This window comes from Coturnix japonica, chromosome 9, assembly GCF_001577835.2.
Source record: "Coturnix japonica isolate 7356 chromosome 9, Coturnix japonica 2.1, whole genome shotgun sequence".
Taxonomy (NCBI): domain Eukaryota; kingdom Metazoa; phylum Chordata; class Aves; order Galliformes; family Phasianidae; genus Coturnix; species Coturnix japonica.
In genome coordinates, this window is record NC_029524.1 from 7,082,233 (window position 1) to 7,102,463 (window position 20,231).

A 20,231-nucleotide genomic window follows, 5' to 3' on the forward strand; every position below is an offset into this window, starting at 1 on the left:
TTATGGCTGGTTATGTTAAGCTATATGAATAACATTTGGTTTTCTTCTGTTATCAAAGGAACTTGCTGTGGTCCAACAATCTTTACTGCATTCTTAAAATATGATTTTACATTGAAGATGTACTGATAAATACAAACTTGACCCTCTACTGAGGATATGGCACTGTTGTACATCAGGAATACAGCTGTCCATGGAATTCAGGGCCTAATGGCAATTAAAGAAAGGAAGCACTTGAAGTATGCTTTCCATGAAGAACTGAGTCTTTTAGAGTGAACACCACAATGATTTGGCTCTAGTGAGGTATCTATTCACAATTAGAATAGACTGAGACTGCAGCGTTATATATTAACACATGCACAAATTATTCAAGCAGCAACAAATGCTGTTACATTTCCTAAAAAAAGAGGCCAGATTACAGCATAACCTTTTTGAAAAATAAACAATCCATTTAAAGAAGCAAAGGCCATATAGAAGTGAATCCTGCAGGCAGTTTTAACACCTAACTCTTGCTTAGGTGTCTGACTGAAAATGAAAACAATCCAAGACACAGGACTTTCCCTGAGGTCAGAAATCTCTGATTTTATTTTATGGCTATTGTTTGTATGTGATCAAAGCCTGTTCCAGCTGCACATCTGCATCGGATTCACAGTGATTTTGCATCATGCGTCCCACCAGATGGCTTTGGAAAGAAGCTGGGTGGCTGGCAATGTGCACAGTTTAGCAGTTAAGGAGTCTGAATGCATTCAGATTTAGTGCATTTTGAAACATGGAAGTAATTTTCAGATTACATAATATTGTCCACAGAATAACAGACCCCAGGTTACAACACTGCTACCAAGGGACTCCCATCCATCTTCTCCAGAGATTATGTGAGAAATCTGTGTACAGCACGATGTTTGCTTCTACTAAGTGAAACAGATTGGAGTAATTTTCATTCATTACTTAGAAATACCCAGATCACCCCTAAAGAGTTACAAAAAGTCAACGAACAGAAGTTTTGTAAGCTTTCGGGGAGGGATGAGTCATCCAAATTGCACATCCCGAATACATCCTGTTATCTATTGTCTTAACACTATGGTAGGATAGCTCACATACATGGCTGGAATAGGATAAAGATCTGTGACTTCTCTCATGGATTAAAAATGAAGGAATCAAGCTGAAAAATTTGGGACCTCCTGCAGTTTGAAATTTAATGTCCAAATTAAATCCCAGCGTATTATAGATATTATAGAATAAACTTGTACTGCACGGAATCCCCTGAGCAAGTGCAAGGTAATTTGGAGCTTGCTGGCTTTCTTGTGCCATCAGTGAGGTACCATACAGCCAAATTTACACAATGGCAGTTTTTCATATGCTCTTATTTCAATGCCCTCAAATAAAATTACTCTCAGATGTTACTGATATTTGTAGACCAAATCCCAAACATAATCTCCAAAGAATCAAAGCTTAAATTCAAAGAATGGGTCGGCCTCTTTCATGCAGCACTCAGTGAGTAGTTTGGATGTGGCTCTTTACTTTCAGAAAGGAGAAAAGATGGCTCCAGAGCAACAATAATAACAAAACCCCCACACAGTATTTTTGTTAATATTACTCACACAGACTGGTAATTGCTAACAGTACTTAGCACTTAGCCAAGGTTTACATGAAACATTTGTTAATACTTTATTCATCTGTAAGGGGAAAGTGTACTTAACTGCACTTCTGTTGATTTTTGTGCATCTAAAGAACTTCCCAGAAATGGTCATATAAGTAATTTTCATTACTTATATTTTCATTAATTTTCATTACAAGATTTCATCTGTAGGGGAACCCTTACAAAATTAAGGTTTTAATGACTGAGTTCTGAGGATGGCAAAGCAATGGAATGAATGCTTTTAAAACAAAATCATTCTGTTAGTGAGTCACTTAGAAAACAACACCAAAACTCTACCTTGCTATCTCCTGTTCCAAACATACTTATATAGTTGTTGACCATCTTGAACACAAATCCACGATCCATAAACGTAAAGCAGCGCTAAGAAAAGAAGAAGGAATATCACTTTATTGCTAAAAAAGCAGTACCCGACTTCATTTTCCTGGCTTTTTGCCTTGCATCATCTGCAAACCTGCAGCACTTGGGCAGGTGAAATCAGTAATAGCAGGGTAAAGAAAACTGGGAAACTGATGAAACCAGCTCTTCCTCCCCCAAATAATAATATAAAAATTATTAATATATATAATATAAAATTATACTGTCCCCGTGTCTACATTTTAGAATAAATATCACACTGTACTGTCCACCAAGAGGAAACCTATCTATGCTCTTGCCTCAAACCAACATCATCTTCCAAGTGATATAACACTATTAATACAGTCAGCTATATATGCAGATCAAGGTGTAAACAGCTACTTGGACATCCATATTTTAAAAACAAGCAACAGAGGCCAATGTAGATAGCAATTCCTGTCTATTCTCAATTTCATTATTAATTTTACTTAGGTGTGAAGGGAGAGAAATCCACCTTCAGTTTTCAGGCAGTTTCCTTCTAACCAGTTACTGCTGGAATACAGCTCCCTCCTAACGCTGAGCTTTATTCTGTCATAAAAGATTTCAGCCTGGATTTCAGTGCATACTGCATGCAGCATTCCATATGCTAACAGAAGGGTAGATCCCCCCGCAAAAAAAAGTTTGGGGGAATCACTTGATAAGCAGCTAGACAAATAGCTGGACACACCACTTACTGAATGGCAATTTTCCAATGCTTCACAACTAATTTGACGTTGAGGAACATAAATATGAGTGAGAAATACTAGGATAAAAATTCAAAAACAACCCACTTTATGACTTCTCCAAAGCACACATGTATTTTTTCTTATCTACTAAACAAAAGGACATTAAGAAAAATGGCATAAAGAGGCAGGGTACAGCATTCCATACAAGATTTGCACTTTGCTTATTCTGATTTGTGAAAGCTGCCAACTGTGGCTGTGATTAGGAAAAATTAATCCACTCACAGTCATTCAGAGCTACAGTATTTAAAGATAAAATACCAGCTCAATGGGAAATACATTTATGCTTTTTACCAAACTTTGTATTAAGTAGAACATAAGAATCTGTAGAATTTGCAAACTCGGGCTCTTTTAGATTGCAAATCAATCAGAACTGTTTTAAAACAGAATTAGAAATAGCTTTTGCATTGTGAAAGACCCAAGTGATTAGAAAACGTGAGCTATAAGTCAATACTAAACTTGGAAATCGAACCATCACTCACTTAGAATTGTTTTTCTTCCCCTTCAGCTAGAGCAGAATAGCCTCAGCCTTCCATTAAGTTCGGGCAATTAAGCATAACTACAGAATTTATACCTTGAGAAACCTGGCAGTGCTATAGTTTGCATTCCTAGTTTCTTCAAGAGCTTCTTTGTACTTCCAAACAACGTGGTCTGCCATGACCATCACAAGTGTATCCAGCTCAGTTTGAAATGACTCTGGAAACCTCTGAGTTCGAGAAACCTAAGAAGTGAATAGATTATCACTTGAGAGTATATAACAATGCGTATTAAACCTGAAATCACATTTGGGTCAAGGGCAAAGACAGTGTTTCTAGATCACTTATCTGCCATCTAGTTATCCTCTGCCAGGTAACCAGGAAAAATTACAAAATTCTCATTCCATTCTAATCCATCTGTTCCAAAGCTGATGCAACTGTATTTTGGCTCAATAGTTCTGCATAAGCAATAACAGGTTTGAGCCTAACAGGTCATAGTTTTTGTGGGCAAAAACAGTATTTTAAAATGTGACAACCTTTCGTTTTTTTCACCACTTAAGAAGAAATCTCCAAACACGTTTATTTCACGTGGTTCTGCATTTTGTATTTTCCCTTAGAGCCTGATCACCTCATTAATTAAGAGCAACGTATATGCTTACCTTTGTTTTCTTTGTATCAACCAAGTACTGCGCCATTGATTTTATTATGACTGCAAAGAAGAACCAGGAGTGCTGTTCAAAAGAAGGAAAAAAGAACAGCAAATATGAATATATGACAAATATTTTATGAAGCCAATTCCATTCTTTAAAGACGGAATGCATTTCTCAGTAAAGCACACTGGTAAACTCTACATGAGAAATAAATAAAAGAGGAGTACTGTATGCTTTAGTAACTGGAGCTTACACATGTATCGGTTTCTTAGACCTTGCTTATGGGAGGACCTCGATACTTCTTATTTTGGTAACCACTCAAGGACAGCAGCTGAAAACAGATGTAAATGTCCTAGTAACACATGAATATTCTCTGTGTGACAGCTTCCAAAATGAGAATTAAACCAAAATATCCTAAGTGCTAATGTCATATTATGCAATAATTAGGTTTCCCACACGGACTTAGAGAAAAGAGGCATTTTTTATGCAAACCACGGCACTCTGAGAAAAGAGTTATGTTGAGAAGCTGTTTAAAGTGTTGCAAGTCTTTTCTGTTGAATCAGTTTAGGTTGGATTTATGCAAAGCTCATACAGGAAAAAAAAAAAAAAAAGACAAAAAAGAGCGGAAAAAGATATGACAAGCAAGCTTCAGGCTGAAAACCAGCTGTAAAACTACAAATGGTCGAATTCATTATCATTCACCTTTAAAACCTGTTTCACGGTTACTTGGTCATTTAACTTCAGAAGACCAGTCATATTCTTGGCCAGCTCCTCATGAACAGTCCTTTCCTCAAATGATTTGGTTCTGAACACATACTGAAGAAGGAAAGAAAGTCATCAAAATAGGCACTGAAACAAATACAGAAAGTCTCAGTAGGTGAAGAATAAATTATTCACCTTGAAGAGGTGACAAGTTTTGTTTTGTTTTAGAACATCTTGGCTGAAAAAATAAACTCACACAAACTTTAGATCCCTAGCAGTAATGGTGAAAATCTACTCCCCTACAAAGTCTGAGTTTTAAGCAGAACTTGATACTGATTTCAACTCATTGCAAGAGGTATTTTTACTAAAAATCATTGCCACAACCAATTATTTTTTTCCACCCCCAATAGGGAATCTGATCCTCTCAGCTGCCTTTCAAGCCATTTAACCAGGGAAACAAAGAATAGGCAAGCAGAAGGAGTGAGGAGGGTTTTTGACCCACCTAGGCAGGGCCACCTTTCACTTGCTCCTTTCTTCCAATGGCAACTGTTAGAGTTAGTAGCAACTCTTCATCCTGAAAGGTGTAAAGCACCCACTAGAACTGATAGAAGGGAAACTAAATCCCCCCATCAGGCCAGGTCCTCAAGATAGGAATTTATCTAACTGCCCAGAACTAATAGGTCTACTATTGAGGCTTAAGATTTTATTAAGCTTATAATTTGTTACTGGGATCAATTACGGCTTCCCAAAAACAAGAGCACTGCAACCAAACCAGTTAGGAAGAACTGTTATTTCAGTACAAGCAGAAGGAATGTAAAAGAAAGGACTATCCCTGGAAAAATATCTTATTACTATTCAGTTTAATTTCCAGAGTAGATGCAATAAGCTTCTCCCTGTGCCATTTGACACTTCTGGGTCCACTTTGTTAAGTCAGAGTAATTTCACATTATTACAGTATCTGAGTGACTCACAATTCTGAATTTACTTATTTGCAAAATAAAAGTAGGTATTATTCATTTCCTTACAGATGGATAAAAGAGATTAACAGTTACTAGCTTTTGGCTGCTGTTGGAAATGAGAAAACAAGCTTCATGGACTTTGGGTACAGCCTGATTAATCACCTGCTATTTCAAAGATTTTTAAGCACAATAGGTGTCCAATGCAAATCTCAAAAGTTATCAAGCAGATGCTAATACCTACTGAATTTACTATATTTACATGTTACATCCATTATTATTTTCACAGCCTCAACATTTCTGCTGAACTTCAACAGAATCCCTCTGGGTTTCAGTTATGGTACCTCAGATTAGAATTTGACTAAGGTGCTCAGATGCTTTACCCGTAAAACACACCTCCATGAAGCGTGAAAGTAAACCCACACCTTGGAGACATCAACCAACAGTTCTCAACACTGAAACTAAAACTGAAGCACTGAATGGCTGTTCCCTGCTCTGCACGGTAATTTGTCCAAAGTGGTATAAGAAACTTATGATAAGACTGGAATTTATTCAGCCTCTTCCATGTCTTGTTTGATTTCCTCACTGCTGAGCCATCCAGGCTGCCAGAGGCAGAAAGTTCTAATTCAAAGGGTAGAGAGGAAGAAAAAAACAAAAACAAAAACAAAATAACTACATACAATTTCTTAAGTTTAACAGCATTCATACCATCACATAGGAATTGATGCAGTTGTCTAGCTGTTCTTCATGGCATTTAGCAACAATATTAGTAAGAACCCTGGAAAATAAACAAAAACCAAAAATGCAAATTGAACTGTTTTGTGTCACAAGGCAGAGAAGGGTCATCTAACAAATCACTTTATTCTGTAATTAAGACCCACTTTAAAACAGTCCTGCAGAGTCTGTGCATTGCCTGGGCCACAGCTACAGCCCAAGTATCTGAGTAGGCTGAGCTCTCATTTCTGTGCGGCAGGGAGAGGGTGGGCATTCATGGCAATTGGAGATGCTTTGACCCTGGCGATCATTAACATAGAAGAGAATTGCTCAGGTCATACAAACACCAAACTCAACCCTGTACTATTAACAGCAGAGGTGGAAAGATCAGGTGTTTCAGGAAGGTTTTCTCTTCAATTTTTATGCAGGCCATCTTTGTTTGATACCATCTTGTTTCAGGAAAACACACAAAAGACTGAGACTGAAAACACTGAGAAAGAAGTTATCTTCAACTTAACCACATGATTTCCTCATATAGGACCTCTTTCCTCCCCCCCCCCAAATTTAAGATATTTGATATAAAAAACATCCTGAAATTCCAGGATCTTAACTTTATGCTAAAAGAATAAGAAGGAAACAGTTCATAAATACAAAAACTTGGTAGAACATATCTCAAATTCAAGGGCACTCATAATAATAGCATAAATAAAATGGATTATTAACACATGGAGACACCAACAGATACATGCCAGACTGGTCCATGTACAAGCAGCTATTACTAATAGACTGGTGATCTGGATACTTTCTACCAATTCTTACTACTGCAATCAAAAGCCTCATAATTCTTTAAAGGTCATACTTTTCACATATATCTAATTTCGTGTTGTATTAGACGCAGTAAAACTTTTAGCAAGATAAAAAATTCTATGATGAAATTAGTGGTGCCCATTCTGATCCTTCAGCCTTTACTCTGAATTGAAAATAAAATAAGCTCTGGCAAAGATGCACAGAGAAATGATGCCATCTCTGGGCCTCTGGACAAGTAAGTAATCATGAGAGAATATGAAAGGCAGAATGTTTTCTCCCCAACACATAAGCAATTCTAAGCTTTCGTGCTGTTGTTGCTGCTTTTAATAAGTTCAACACAATCTGCTCCAAGCTATTCAGAACAAAATACAATGTGTGTATATATAGGACACATCAATGAATAAAGCACACAGCAGATGAGCAAATTCTTGTTGACATCAACAGTACTAGCACAAAAGCCACCATATAAACAAGATGAAAACTGAGAATTCTTTTTCTTTTTTCCTGTAGCCAGGTGGGTTCTGATGCATGAAAAAAACCAGCATCTTTCTATTTTTCCATCTAATCATTAAGTCTAATTTTTAAGTAACTGTTTCTTCTATTGTATTAAATTTCCTGTTGGTCAACTGATACTTTAATTCCAGCCAAAGTAAGGACTCTCCCTAACTAGTCTTAACAGTAGTAGATTTGCTGGCCATGAAGGCTTCTGGAATAAAGGTCCAATTGTCTCTTTTCCTCTGAAAAATGCACGTAGTCACAAAATCAAACTTTTGCAAGGAATGTTTCCTAGTGCCCAGATGTGGCAGAACTTTGTTCTGCAAGATGCCATCAACCTTTGATAAAGAATACTAAAACTCTATTTTCCCAAGGCTAAGATGAGAAATTTAGCTTCCTCATTTAAGTTTTCCTGGTTAATCTTTCTTCAGAAATTAATTCTGGAAAATAACTGGAGAAAGAAAATGCACCGACTATAACAGGGCTGTTGAGGGCTGAGAGTTGTCATTTTTTCCTCCTAGCTATAGTTACAATTTTTAGTTACTGGCAGAAGTGCAACAGAAACACCACTATGGCCAAAAGAAAACGCAGGGCAACTTTCTGCCCTCCTGCAGAGAAGAACAATAAGCTTTCCAGTATTTTTTTTTCCTGCTGCACTGATTAACAGCATCAATAAAAACAATTTCATTATGTGAGGGATGAGAGGCTCAGAAAAATCATTCCAGCTGTTTGCTAGCTCACCAAAAAACACTGCTATTGCTTTACAGTTATTACTGTTATATATTTCTAATTAGAAAATGCCCTAGAAAAGCATGACTAGTATGTTTGACTCTTTGTTGGCTGTTGCAAGATGCGAAGTTTTTTCTGTGCTGAATTCCATATCCTCACATTCAAACATAAATTAAAATTGATATTAAGGTTCATTAGGAAGTACTTAGCTCCTCAAGAACGAGACCTTTAACTATCATTGCCTATGGGTACAGAAACACGTTGTGATCAGAGGACTCCTTGTTGGTACCAGTGCCAATCACAGGATGCCATGCTCTTCCAAGAATTACTTGCAGAGCCCTTTGTTAAGGGGAAGCAGGCACTTCTTAGTGTAAACTGAGAAGTTTACACTTACTGAAGTGTAAACACTGTGGTCAGCCTTCATGAGAGCAGCTATTTTTGGATGAACGTATATAATTATTTCCTTTATATGAAAAATATTCAGGTACCTGGTCACAGCTGTTGTAACTTCATCATCACTGTTTTGCACCAAAACCCAGAAGAGCTGATTCAGGACTATGGGAAGAAAGTTCATTATTACATGGATCTTCTCTATCCTCAGCAAATTCTGTAATGGACATGAGAAAGAAAATTAAGAGATTTCCAAAATGAAAGCTAGTTATTCCACTCTTATTTCAGCATGTAGAAGGCAGTACAGCCACAGTGGTAGGAAATGGGATAACTAAGTGAAGGACTATTTCCACATGCAGTTTGTTTTAAATACGACCATCCATGAAACTACAGGTATTGTCCACATCTCAGAATTCTAATCTTTTGCTCTATCCTGATTAAAATACAAAGAAACAAAAAACCTGAACCCAAAACCACAGCACTAAAAGAATGAACTATTTTTACAACTTGCACTTCCTAACATTTTTTTAGGTAAAATCGTTCTGTGTTGAGATCTGGTGAAATGTACTTATGGCCAAACTAATTACATAGAAAGCACACTGTCAAAAAATATAAACATCCTAACTTTATTAGAATGACACTGTATTACCTTCTCTGATCAAGGAAGATATTGAGCTCCTAAAGAATACAATAAAATCCTTTGAATTCCTTCAATTTTTGTATTTCAGTGATTTCCAAACCTTTCCTAAATTTCTTTAAAGTTATCACTGGTTTATAAGTAAAAAGAAAAAAGATAACCCTGGATAGCATTATTCCTTAATTATATCGCACAGTTAATCCCTTGTTACATACAACATTATCTCTATTTCCTACTAAAATCAATCACTTTAGGAGGTAAGCTAAAAGCATCAAATAAAACGCTGAGATTCTGGTTATTTAGATAGCTAGAAAGTTCTGAAGATTGGATTCCTAAACTTTATCCAACACGCTCAAAAAATCACAAATAAAGTCTTCATTCAGTAGAGGTATAACACATGCCTTGATTTTTGAAAGCATTCCTTAATCACTTTGTTAAATTAACTAGCACAAACTGTCACTATTTAAAACCAAATCACCCCTGGTCAAATCACCCCTAAGGCCTTTCTCAGAGAACTGGGGCTGTAATTTACTGGAACATTTTGTTTGCTTATTGTAGAAAATTCTCAAATATCTTTATGAAATCTGCTCAAACATTAATGACAAATGAAAGAGGAAAATCACATACAGGATCATAACATCTAAACCCCCAAATAGCAATTAGATTTTACAGGCTGCTATAAGGAAAAACAATAAATACCAGCCACGCACAATGTTTTAGAGCTAGTACAGCAGTACAATTAATGTCATAGCCATCATTCAGTCTTCTTGCTTCTCTTCCTCTTAAAGTAAATAGGCTGCAGGGTTCTAACTCATGAATAAAGTGTTGCGGCCCTATATTTACCCAATGCTCTTTTAAAACTGCTTGCTATGCCTCTGCTACCTCATTTTGACCTCTACCAAATACAGACATATTTATCATAGAATTTGAATCATTAAGGTTGGGGAAAGATCATCTAGTCCAACCATACACTCGCCACCAAAACATATCCCTCAGTGCTACATCTACATGTTTCTTGAATACCTCCACAATGGTGACATCATTACCTCCCTGAGCAGCCTGTTCCAGTGCCTCACCAATCTTTTGAAGAGGTTTTTCCTGATATCCAACCTGAATCTCCCCTGGCACAACTTAAAGCCAACCTCTGACATCCCATTGCTATTACCTAGGAGCAGAGGCTGACCCACACCTCAGCACAACCTACTTTCAGGGAGTTATGGAGAGCTATAAGGTCTCCCCTGGGCTTTTCTCCAGACTGAACATCCCAGTTCCTTCAGCTGTTCCCCATAAGACTTGAGCTCCAGACCTTCCACAGCTTCATTCCCATTCTCTGGACACACTCCAGGGCCTCACTGTATTTCTTGTTGTGAGGGGCCCAAAACTGAACACAGTACTTAGGAATTAGAAGGGGAATAGGAGACATGTCTCTGACCAGCAATACAGTTGCTGCACCAATGAAGCCTAACTGGAGTTGTCATGGACTCATTTTCCACTGCGAAGTCTATGCCATGTTGAGAACTGTGCAGTGGTGGATTAGTTGAAAGTCCTAATTACCATTTTACTGCATAATTCTGAGCTGCAGGTTACTTTACCTTACAAGAACTTATAAAGTTTGAGGTAGGAGGCTGAGAGAAATCCTTCTCCCTTTCTTGGCACTGATAGAAAAAGTTATTCAGGTACGGATCCTAAATGATAAATAAAAGTTCTCGTTAATTTATATTATAGAAAGAATTAAACTCAAACTGTTTACAGCAGTCTCCTATGATACTGAAAATGACACATGGTACCTACTGTTTCAGATGTAACTCCTTGAAAGATCAAGTTATTTAGCTTAATCCATTGGCTACTGTACACCCTATTATATATAAACATTTCTAGGTCCTCTGACCAATCTTTTCTTTCTGTGTTGTGAGCAATTAGTCATTTCCTCATAATCCAGGGCATTTCAACAGCCAGAATTATTTTCCTAGTGCTCACAATTTCTTTTTTCTTGTTACACTGACATTCCATAATGCTTATTTTAGTATGATTTGAATTCATTTTTATTTTTCCTTAAAATGTGCATTTCATCATTGTCATGTCGCCATTCTACACTCAAGTAACCTTCAAATGTTAGAGAAACATAATCATACAAGACTTGAGACAAAGCACATTTCAGACTTTCCTTGATGCTTTTTACTTGTAAGCAGATAACAGAGCTAAGAGGAAATTCAGCTTACCTGAGTATTTACTGTTGATACAACAAAAGTAGATACTTTGAAAAGTGGCTTCCCACTATCTACCCATTTTACATCACAGCCGATCTGCTATTAAAATAAAACAAAAAACACATTTTGCACTATTTCCTATACATTCAAGTCAGCATCTCTTTTTCACAGCATAGGTTTGCTCACGAGCACATTTGAACTGTGATAGCTATTTGTATACAAATGGATTTCACAAATAGAGAACTTGTGCAACAAAAGCCAACTTTTTAGCAAGAGGTCATTGACATTATAATTCAAGGGACCAGATCACTGCTTTACCCTGTCCTCATGACGATAGTAAAACAAACAAGAAGGCACAAATAACCCAGACTGGGCAGGATCAGTGGGAAAAAGTGATATCACACTGCAAAGCTGGAGAATGAATCATGATTGCAGATCACATCAACTGGAGAATGAATGTCATATGGCCTGAGTTTGTCATTAAAGGTTCTTTCTGGAGTTTTGGAGATGTTAAGTATAATATCGTGGAAGAAAATTACAAAATGCACTTATTCCATATATGCTCCTGAATCAGCATCATATGGCTCACAACTCAGTGTTACGTACATTCGCTTATATACTCAATGATACTGTACACATGAGCATTCCAAAATGGATGACTTTTAGATAAGTGCAAATGCAAACTTGATCTCAAAGTATTTGCAAGTAACTACTCTGTGCTATTTGAATACACAAAGGTATGAAATAATACCTTTCCACTAGCAGGTTCTTGAAGGCTTAAGTAATTGGGAGGCAAACTGCTTGCTACTGGCACGTTGTGTTCTTGGGAAGCAAGTTGAGCATCTTTCAACAAAGGAAGCCATGCATATCCCACTGCACACAAGAACAAATTAATATGACACCTTGGAGAATAAGCTGCTCAGATTTAAAGGAAGGCAATAACATCCAGACAGAAATTCTGAAATCCTTATTTGAATGTACATCACTTATATTTATAATTAAAAGTAATTCTGCTACAGGTACCTGGTGTTTCCAGAGCCTCTTTCTTTTTGGCATTAGCTTTTGCATTTATGTCACACGTGACATGATAAAATGAAAACAGAATGTGGTGTTTCTTATGGAGTTGAGTGGGAAGTTCAATTTTCACCTGAAATGTAAAATGTTATACCTCACTTTAGTTTAAATATCGATTAAACCAGGCATCAGAGATGGTCTAAATGAATGACATCTCTCTACACAGAGGTCTAAGTACAGTCTGCCTTTACTGACAATTGTTCACCTGTGTGGTGCTGTTGCTGCCCTGGTAATAGATACTCATTTATGAAAATTGCAAGGGAAAGTTATCTGTCACTTCTAATTAAACAGCTTTTTTTCTTCTCTGTCTTGTGGATGAACAGTTGCACTTTGATGAGAGAGCAGAAGACAAAAGAGCACAGAACTAAAGTGTTATAGACCCTGCTTACAAGTGATAACTTGAACTTTAGCAGTTGTAAACAGCCATCACTGTTATCTTATTTTTAAGGCAATCTAAATGAAAACCAAAATGAAATCTCTGCTACTTGTTCAGCATAATGTCACAGCTTACATGAAAATCAACTTTTATTTATGATTTCTGGTCCATCTTAAATGCCATGCCATGTCATCCACAAATCCCTACAGATTTGGACTGACATATTATTAACCTACTGGGATAAATACACGAAGCAATCAAAATATGTTACCATAGGAACTAATGAAAAAGACACTCTGCCCTTCTGAACTGTGATAATGCTTATCCAAACTGATGCTGTGCTTAAAGTAAGGCTTAGAAATTGTTAGTAAACGTTTCCAGGGTTAAATCAGCTTAAGGGTAAGAATCTAATACCATAAATATAGATATGAAATGGGCTCTTGGGCATGGAGATTAAGACAACTTTTTTGATAACATTCTACATTATTTTCAAGTCTTTGTTTGCTGTTTTTTCTGACTAACACAAGTAACACTTAGGACAGGTGCATGCCTCTTCCAGCCATATCATCTAGTAAGGTCTGAGTTCAGTTATTCATTTACACTGAAGGTGATATGCCCAAAGAACATGGCTCATTGAGATCGCAGAGAAGCACACTGTCAGATGTGTTATAACCCTTAACACTACCTGCAAAGGAGCAGGATGAATCTAGTTCAAATCCACTGAAATTAACTTTGATGGAAGGATCTGACAATGACCTTAAGGGTCCTTTCCAACATCCTACCCCAGCTCCTAAACACAAAGTTTAAATTAATGCCTACTATAGTTGCTGAGTTTACCTCTGTTTTAATGTTTAGAAGCTTTTCAAAGATCAAGTGGTTTGGAAAACACTGGTTAACTACTCTGCTGGGGTTGTTTGTCAGCATTATCACTACATAGAAGCAGTAGTGAAAAATCCACAAAAGATGTATGGCATTATCACACCATCAAGTGCACTCATCACTGAAAGGGTGAATTTAAATTCACCTGCAGGAAACTTGGAAATCATAGGTGGTGTTGGTGAAATGTAAAAATGCATGGTAAGGATGAGCATCTAGCATTTGGCAAAGGCTAACATACAAACAGCATTCTAGGGCTGCATCTCCCAAAGTATGAGCTAAGCTACTTGCTGCAGCCACTACACATCACTGTACATTCTGTTCGGATCACTGGATAAACAAAAATGCCCCAGTGCAGATCTTATATGTCAGAAGGATTTATTCTGACATTTCTTTCCACTCTTCATCATAATGTTTATTGTTAACATCAAATTCAGAGATACATTGAATCCTTAATGCTATCCAGACAAGCATTTTAGAGAGTAGGCTGTTCCTAATTAACTTTATAACATCTAAAATGTACTCAGAACACCTTAAAAGAGGAAAGACTCACTGAGACATAACACAGTTATGTAGACTGACACAATACAGTTCCATATAGACACAAAAGAATCTGTAACAGGTATTCTTTGCACATTTTCCTGTTGCGTTAGCAAACATGTGGAATTAGTATTTTATGAGTAAAAAAGCAGACTGACCTCATCACAGAAATCTGGATTCTGGGAATGATGAAGCACAGCGGTGTAGGCTGCTGTTACAAATAATGGTCCACCTGGTTTCCCATAAATACGCTGAGAAAAGCAACATACTTTGATTAATTGTCAAATTTTGCTGATGATAGTACTCTTAGTATATCTAATACACATTACATTAAAAGCAGTATCACGATGGATTGATAACTGCTTACAAATTAATATTTCTAAACAAACTTCCAGTAATAGTTCATTGATCCATGAAAATTACCCTGAATTTACTAAGCAATGCACTCCTTAAATTTCTTCCTTGCTGTTAATTATTCCAAAACCTCCTGCAAAAAGCTTTACAAAAGCTACTTCATCTTTATGAGGTTCAATACACAACATAAGGTTTTTACTGACTTCCACTAACGATCCCCTCGCTGGCACAGTTTGGTCCAGAGGTTCTCGATGACAGCTTTATTCATGGAGAATTGACACAACAACAATACTATGCTATAGACCTCGGTCAATAGCCAAGGTAAGAATTAAGTTTAAAGTTTTCTAAGTTTTTGCCTCATTCTTTCTCATGAAGCACCTTAAGCTCAGGAAGAAAATTCAGGTAAATAATAAATTTTAGACCAAGCAAGTTTCACCGTAAAAACGGTAAGCTGAATTGTTCCGGATCAGTACAGTTCCCATTCCTGGGTTTTATAAGTAATGCTCTCAGAAATAATGCTCTCTGAATATATTTTGGGGACGCTCACCTTCAGAGGCTTTGCTCCTTCTTCATCAGAGCTTTTAAATTCAATGCATACTGTTATATTCCTTGCCTGAAAAAGAGAAATGTATTAACATTCAGAACAGGACTGGGATGGCCATAATAATGCAGGCCAGCAACAAGGGGTGAATTTAGCTCTTTTCAAAATCTAAGAAAAACGTGCAAATTTGAAATGCATTCCTGCCTTCCTTCCAGTGCTATCAATCAACTGCAGAGAACCAGATTATAAAGTGACCAGCACAAAAATGCAAGCAGTCCTTAAATTTCAGTTAAAGAAAATTCCAGGTTCATTGCATCTGCATACATCATTTCATTAAAATAGGTTAAAATTAAAATTAATAAAATCATTAAAATTCTGAAGACTGAAAAAGCTATTACCTCATTCACATTTTCCTCTCCTATCTGATAAGCACACCATCATTCCAATAACAGAGCTCACATAATACATACCTACTCAATATTGGCCTGAATTGATCATCACATACTGTACCTTATTGAAATGTTTTTGGCTATCATACTTGAGGTGTTTTGGATATATATATATTTGGTTCTTGTAAACTCTGTAAGGCCGAGAATATTTTGTTGATTCCTGCACAAACTCCTCAACTTCCACTGTAGGTTGATGTTCCTTTATGTCATTAAATGGCTTGACTGGGATGAAAGATGAAGTTACACAATCTTCAAAAGAAAAGAAAAACACCCCTTATGATTTTTCTTTATACAGCCGTTGCTAAGAGTTAACAAGACTGACATGCAGCGGGTCAAATTTCACTGTAACATGAATTCACATAAATCCAGAATTACATACTTCAATCTGAAACACTTAATCTCACTGAAATTAAACAGAGCAGCACTGTAAAACTTTTGACATTCACAGTATTTGGAGGTGTTTGATGGCATAACAGTACTATTGGTATGCTGACAGTTTCAGTGAAATAAGTGATGAATATCTGATGCTGTTTCTAATTAATTTTACAGTCCAATATCTAATTTAAATCCTTTCTATCATCTAATAACATAGTAAACAAAATGAAGAAACAAGCAGCACAGTACTAGATTAAATATACAGCGTAATTAGGATGACTGAAATCCAATTAAGAAACAGAAGATGAAAACAAAAACTGTCACCCAGACAACTGGGAGAGATTAGAGATACTCTGTATATCTGTACCACTGGATCAGTAAGACATGCAATCTCAGCGTAGAAAATGTAAGGACTATTTGCATAAAAGCACCTGGGAAGGTTTGGGTCATCAATTTAGGGGTGTCCTGAGTGAAAAGCAATTTGAAGGTTCTGTGCAAGAATTCTTTCCTTAAACCCAACAATGACCCACTGGAAAATCCCACTGATCTGTGGGGAGGAAACTGAAAGAAGCCAGTGAACCCTTGCATATAAGTACTCTCAATTTTACTTTCTTCAAAACCAACTGTCCCTCAAACTCGATTTATAAGCATCCTGCCTATGCCTATTTTGGCCATTAATCTTGCCTCTCACTAGAGAAAGCCAGAGCTGGCAGAAGGAGGGGCTGGCAGCACTATGGCCTCTCAGCAGGACTTCTGCTGTGGACTCACACTGCGCTTCTGGTAGTCCATGAAAAATTCACAGAGAAATAAAGTCGTGTTCAACTGCATTCAAAAATCGTTGTAAGTAATATAAATATGAAGCTTTTCAATAGCAGTAGTTCATGTACTCTACAGGCTATTATTGCTCTCATCAGAAGTAGTAGTGATGATAACAAGAAGCCATCTGGAAAAATCAAGCCTTATAGAGTCTGTTGTGAAGGTCTGGTCTCTGTGCCTCACATTTCACAGATGCATATGTAGAGGCAACAGAGCAGTTTGCTTGCAGTCACATCATTCCCAGCTGCAAGGCCATCAGCTACTCTCCATAACTACCCCTCGCACAGATGGAGCCTCCCAGTTCTGGGTTTTTAGGTGTATTTTAAGGGGGAAAGCAGGGGACATGGCTGTTGCCCTCCTGCCAGTTTCAGAGTTCTGACAACAGGCAGGGACCAGGCATCACTGGTGTTTTCTTTCTTTCCCTTTCCTAAAACTACATAATTTTGGCCTTCCCCCCCACCCCCCTCTTATGCAGTAGAAAAAGCAACAGATTTCCACAGGCTTAAACACAGACATCTCCTGATATATCACTGTCTCTAGCTCTTGTTGCTATCTCAAATAACATCTTAACAAAACAAAAGATCTACTGCAGTTGTCTAATACAAATTGATGTTAATGTGAAGCAGAGCAGTGTCCATCCCCAGAGACACAATTGTACCGGCAGCTTCTTGACAACATCTGTGTCCAGCTTCCTTTGCTTTGGCTCTTCTTGGCAAAAAGGAATTTTAATACTAACCAAGACCTTTATTTTTTGTGGGAAGGTGGTGTAACAACAGAGCTGCTACTTGCTGCGCTTGTACTGAACTAAATAACAGGGACCATAGATGTAATAATATCTGAACAATAGTGACTGTTAAAATTAATTCAGAGAAACTGAGATAGACCTGAGCTTTCAGCAATAGCAGGTCACAGCAACGTGTCCCTTGAAACAAAAATTAAAACATTATTAAATTAGAAGCATCTGTACTAGGAGTTGCACTTTTGCCAGAGTTGCCTCCAAATGAAGTCCTTCATCTCATCTGCATTCTTGAAACCTGCTGGTAACCACATCCCACATGTGCTGATTCACAGAGGATACGTGCATCACAGACAACACTGACAGTGCCAGGCTTTTAACATCTATCTGAACAGAAGCCCAGACGGTTCTTTGGCTGAAAGTCTTAGATATCAAAAAGTGACCCCTGCACTTTCATCACATACAGAGATAGCAAGTTACATTCCATATCCCAAAAGCATATTTGTGCAGGTGCAGGAGGAAAAGAAGAATGGTGTAATTAAATAAATAAATAGAAAAACCACAACAACACAAAATTAGGCACATTCTCTTTCCAAATAATTGCATACATTTTTCTACACACTGATGGACATTTAGCTACCAGAACAGCCTCATCACCACAATTCAGGACAGAAAGCCTACGACAACATCCTATTTAATCATAAAACGGAATCATACTTGGATGCTCCAAAGGAACACAATCAACTGTGATATCCAAACTGCCAGGTATGGTCTGTATTTTGCTAATCTTCTCTGCTCTGCAATTACAGAAATGAGAACATTTTAGAAAATTAGAACAAGGAACAGAATAGGAATTAAATCTAAATGAAAAATAGACCTTGATTTAAGATAAAAAAAGATGCATAGTAAACACCTTTGAAATAAACCTGTTGGTGGCCAGACTCAAAACAAATGCAACAGGAGGGAAGAAATATTTTTTCTTTCTTCACTCCTTCTCCACGCCTTTTCTTCGCAAGCAGTCACAGGTTATGGAAGAAACTGATGAACTAACAATTATCCTTGCAAGAATTAATATACTTTTCCCTTCTACAGTCTGAAACAAATGTGCTTTAAAAGTAATTCTGTGACCACTGAGTCATGAGGAGCTCGTAGAATCATGGCTTCTGAAAAGTGCTGTACTGAAAAGGGACTGAGATGTATTCCTTGTGCCTAAGCAGCTTGAAATATGCCAAAGCCATGATACTAAATTCCTTTTTATCTGGGAGCAAAGACAGTTGTTATTCAAGTACTGAGAATGTCAACAAAGTCTAGTGAATAGTAACAGTAAGGTAATGCAAGTGATTAAAGGATTGATCCAATTTCCCTAGTAGATATTCAATCTACAGGAAAAATTGTTTCTGGGTGCACCTGAAGTAAAGAAGAAATTCAAGCTTCTATTCTCACGTCACTCATCTAGTCTTCACTGTAGAATTAATCTGATCTACACCTATGTGGAAGAATGCCCAGCCACACTGCTATTCATTAATTTACACACTGTCAAGCACTTGGAAAAGCTTTTCCTTTCAATGTTCTCTCTGCAGTTTGTCACAGAGACTCAAATAAACCAAACCAGAAACAGAGGAACTATTAAAGAACACTATTTTCACACTTGAATGTTTTGTTTGATTTTGCTTGTTTTTACGATACGGCTCCATGTTGGTACCTTTACCTGCATCTCATCTGATGGAAGGATGGAAAACAATGTAAAAAATTACTACCTTTAGGTTACAGTAACATTTATTAATGTGCCAAATGACCTTCCAGGAAAACTAGAAAATTGAAAGCATTCTTTGGCAGATATTTCCTAATGTGAAAAACACTAATTTAACACGGCTACTTCAGTACGCTGCACTAAAAGATGAAAAAAAAGCTGTGAAAAATAATTTGCACAGCTTTATAAAGCTTTTATACCTTCTCAAATAGAATTAAAAAGCACTCCTTACCTTCTGTATTCAGCTATTAGCTTAATCAAATCTTCCATGGAAATCTTATTACTTTCTTGCCTGAATAAAGGTGAGAACCGTGAGTCTCTGTCAACATTTCCCTGATTATCTTTGAACACTGGTCTATAAAGAAAGAAAAGTAACATGTTTACAAACACATCAGTGTGAACGTTCAAAATTGTCATCTTTTAATAAGGAGATGACCTGAACTCCTGCACGAATGTAAGAACTTTCTGCAGAGCTTCACACAAGAAAGCTTTTCAGAGGTGCATCTCTTCAGGAGCAAAGACAGTTCCAGTGTATTTACACACACACTGACCCATTTCTGCAAAGACTTAAGATTCTTTACATTATGCAAATAGTCCCAAGTCACCTCAGACACAGCCTGGCTGTTGAGAGCTCAGAGTTCCTGCATTTCAGTGCTAGAAAAGATCATCATCATCATCCAGCTCGGCATCCACTCATTTTTCCCCACTATTTTTGGTTGCTAAGTATCAACAGAGAAAGCTGACGAACTTCACCTCTTTCACTTCCCACTCCACCCTCCACTGATCATTTTAATAAAAGAAATTACAGCAAA

The 20,231-nt window shown here is 37.2% G+C and overlaps 1 protein-coding gene across 17 annotated transcripts in view; it reads right to left on the reverse strand.

Annotated features, from left to right (window-relative positions):
* DOCK10 (dedicator of cytokinesis 10) overlaps positions 1-20,231 on the reverse strand; it is a 131,571-nt gene that overhangs the window by 30,311 nt on the left and 81,029 nt on the right. For 16 of the 17 annotated variants that reach the window (XM_032446714.1, XM_032446713.1, XM_015871423.2 and 13 more), the window contains exons 15-29: positions 19,652-19,774; positions 18,387-18,466; positions 15,804-15,991; positions 15,300-15,365; positions 14,557-14,649; positions 12,556-12,679; positions 12,284-12,405; positions 11,545-11,631; positions 10,918-11,010; positions 8,787-8,905; positions 6,262-6,331; positions 4,598-4,711; positions 3,905-3,976; positions 3,344-3,490; positions 1,931-2,014 (exon numbers count right to left, since the gene is read on the reverse strand). In XM_032446714.1, coding sequence (XP_032302605.1) covers positions 1,931-2,014; positions 3,344-3,490; positions 3,905-3,976; positions 4,598-4,711; positions 6,262-6,331; positions 8,787-8,905; positions 10,918-11,010; positions 11,545-11,631; positions 12,284-12,405; positions 12,556-12,679; positions 14,557-14,649; positions 15,300-15,365; positions 15,804-15,991; positions 18,387-18,466; positions 19,652-19,774 — 1,582 coding nt within the window. The remainder of the gene's footprint in view (positions 1-1,930; positions 2,015-3,343; positions 3,491-3,904; positions 3,977-4,597; positions 4,712-6,261; positions 6,332-8,786; positions 8,906-10,917; positions 11,011-11,544; positions 11,632-12,283; positions 12,406-12,555; positions 12,680-14,556; positions 14,650-15,299; positions 15,366-15,803; positions 15,992-18,386; positions 18,467-19,651; positions 19,775-20,231) is intronic. The other variant, XM_015871409.2, reaches the window with a different exon arrangement.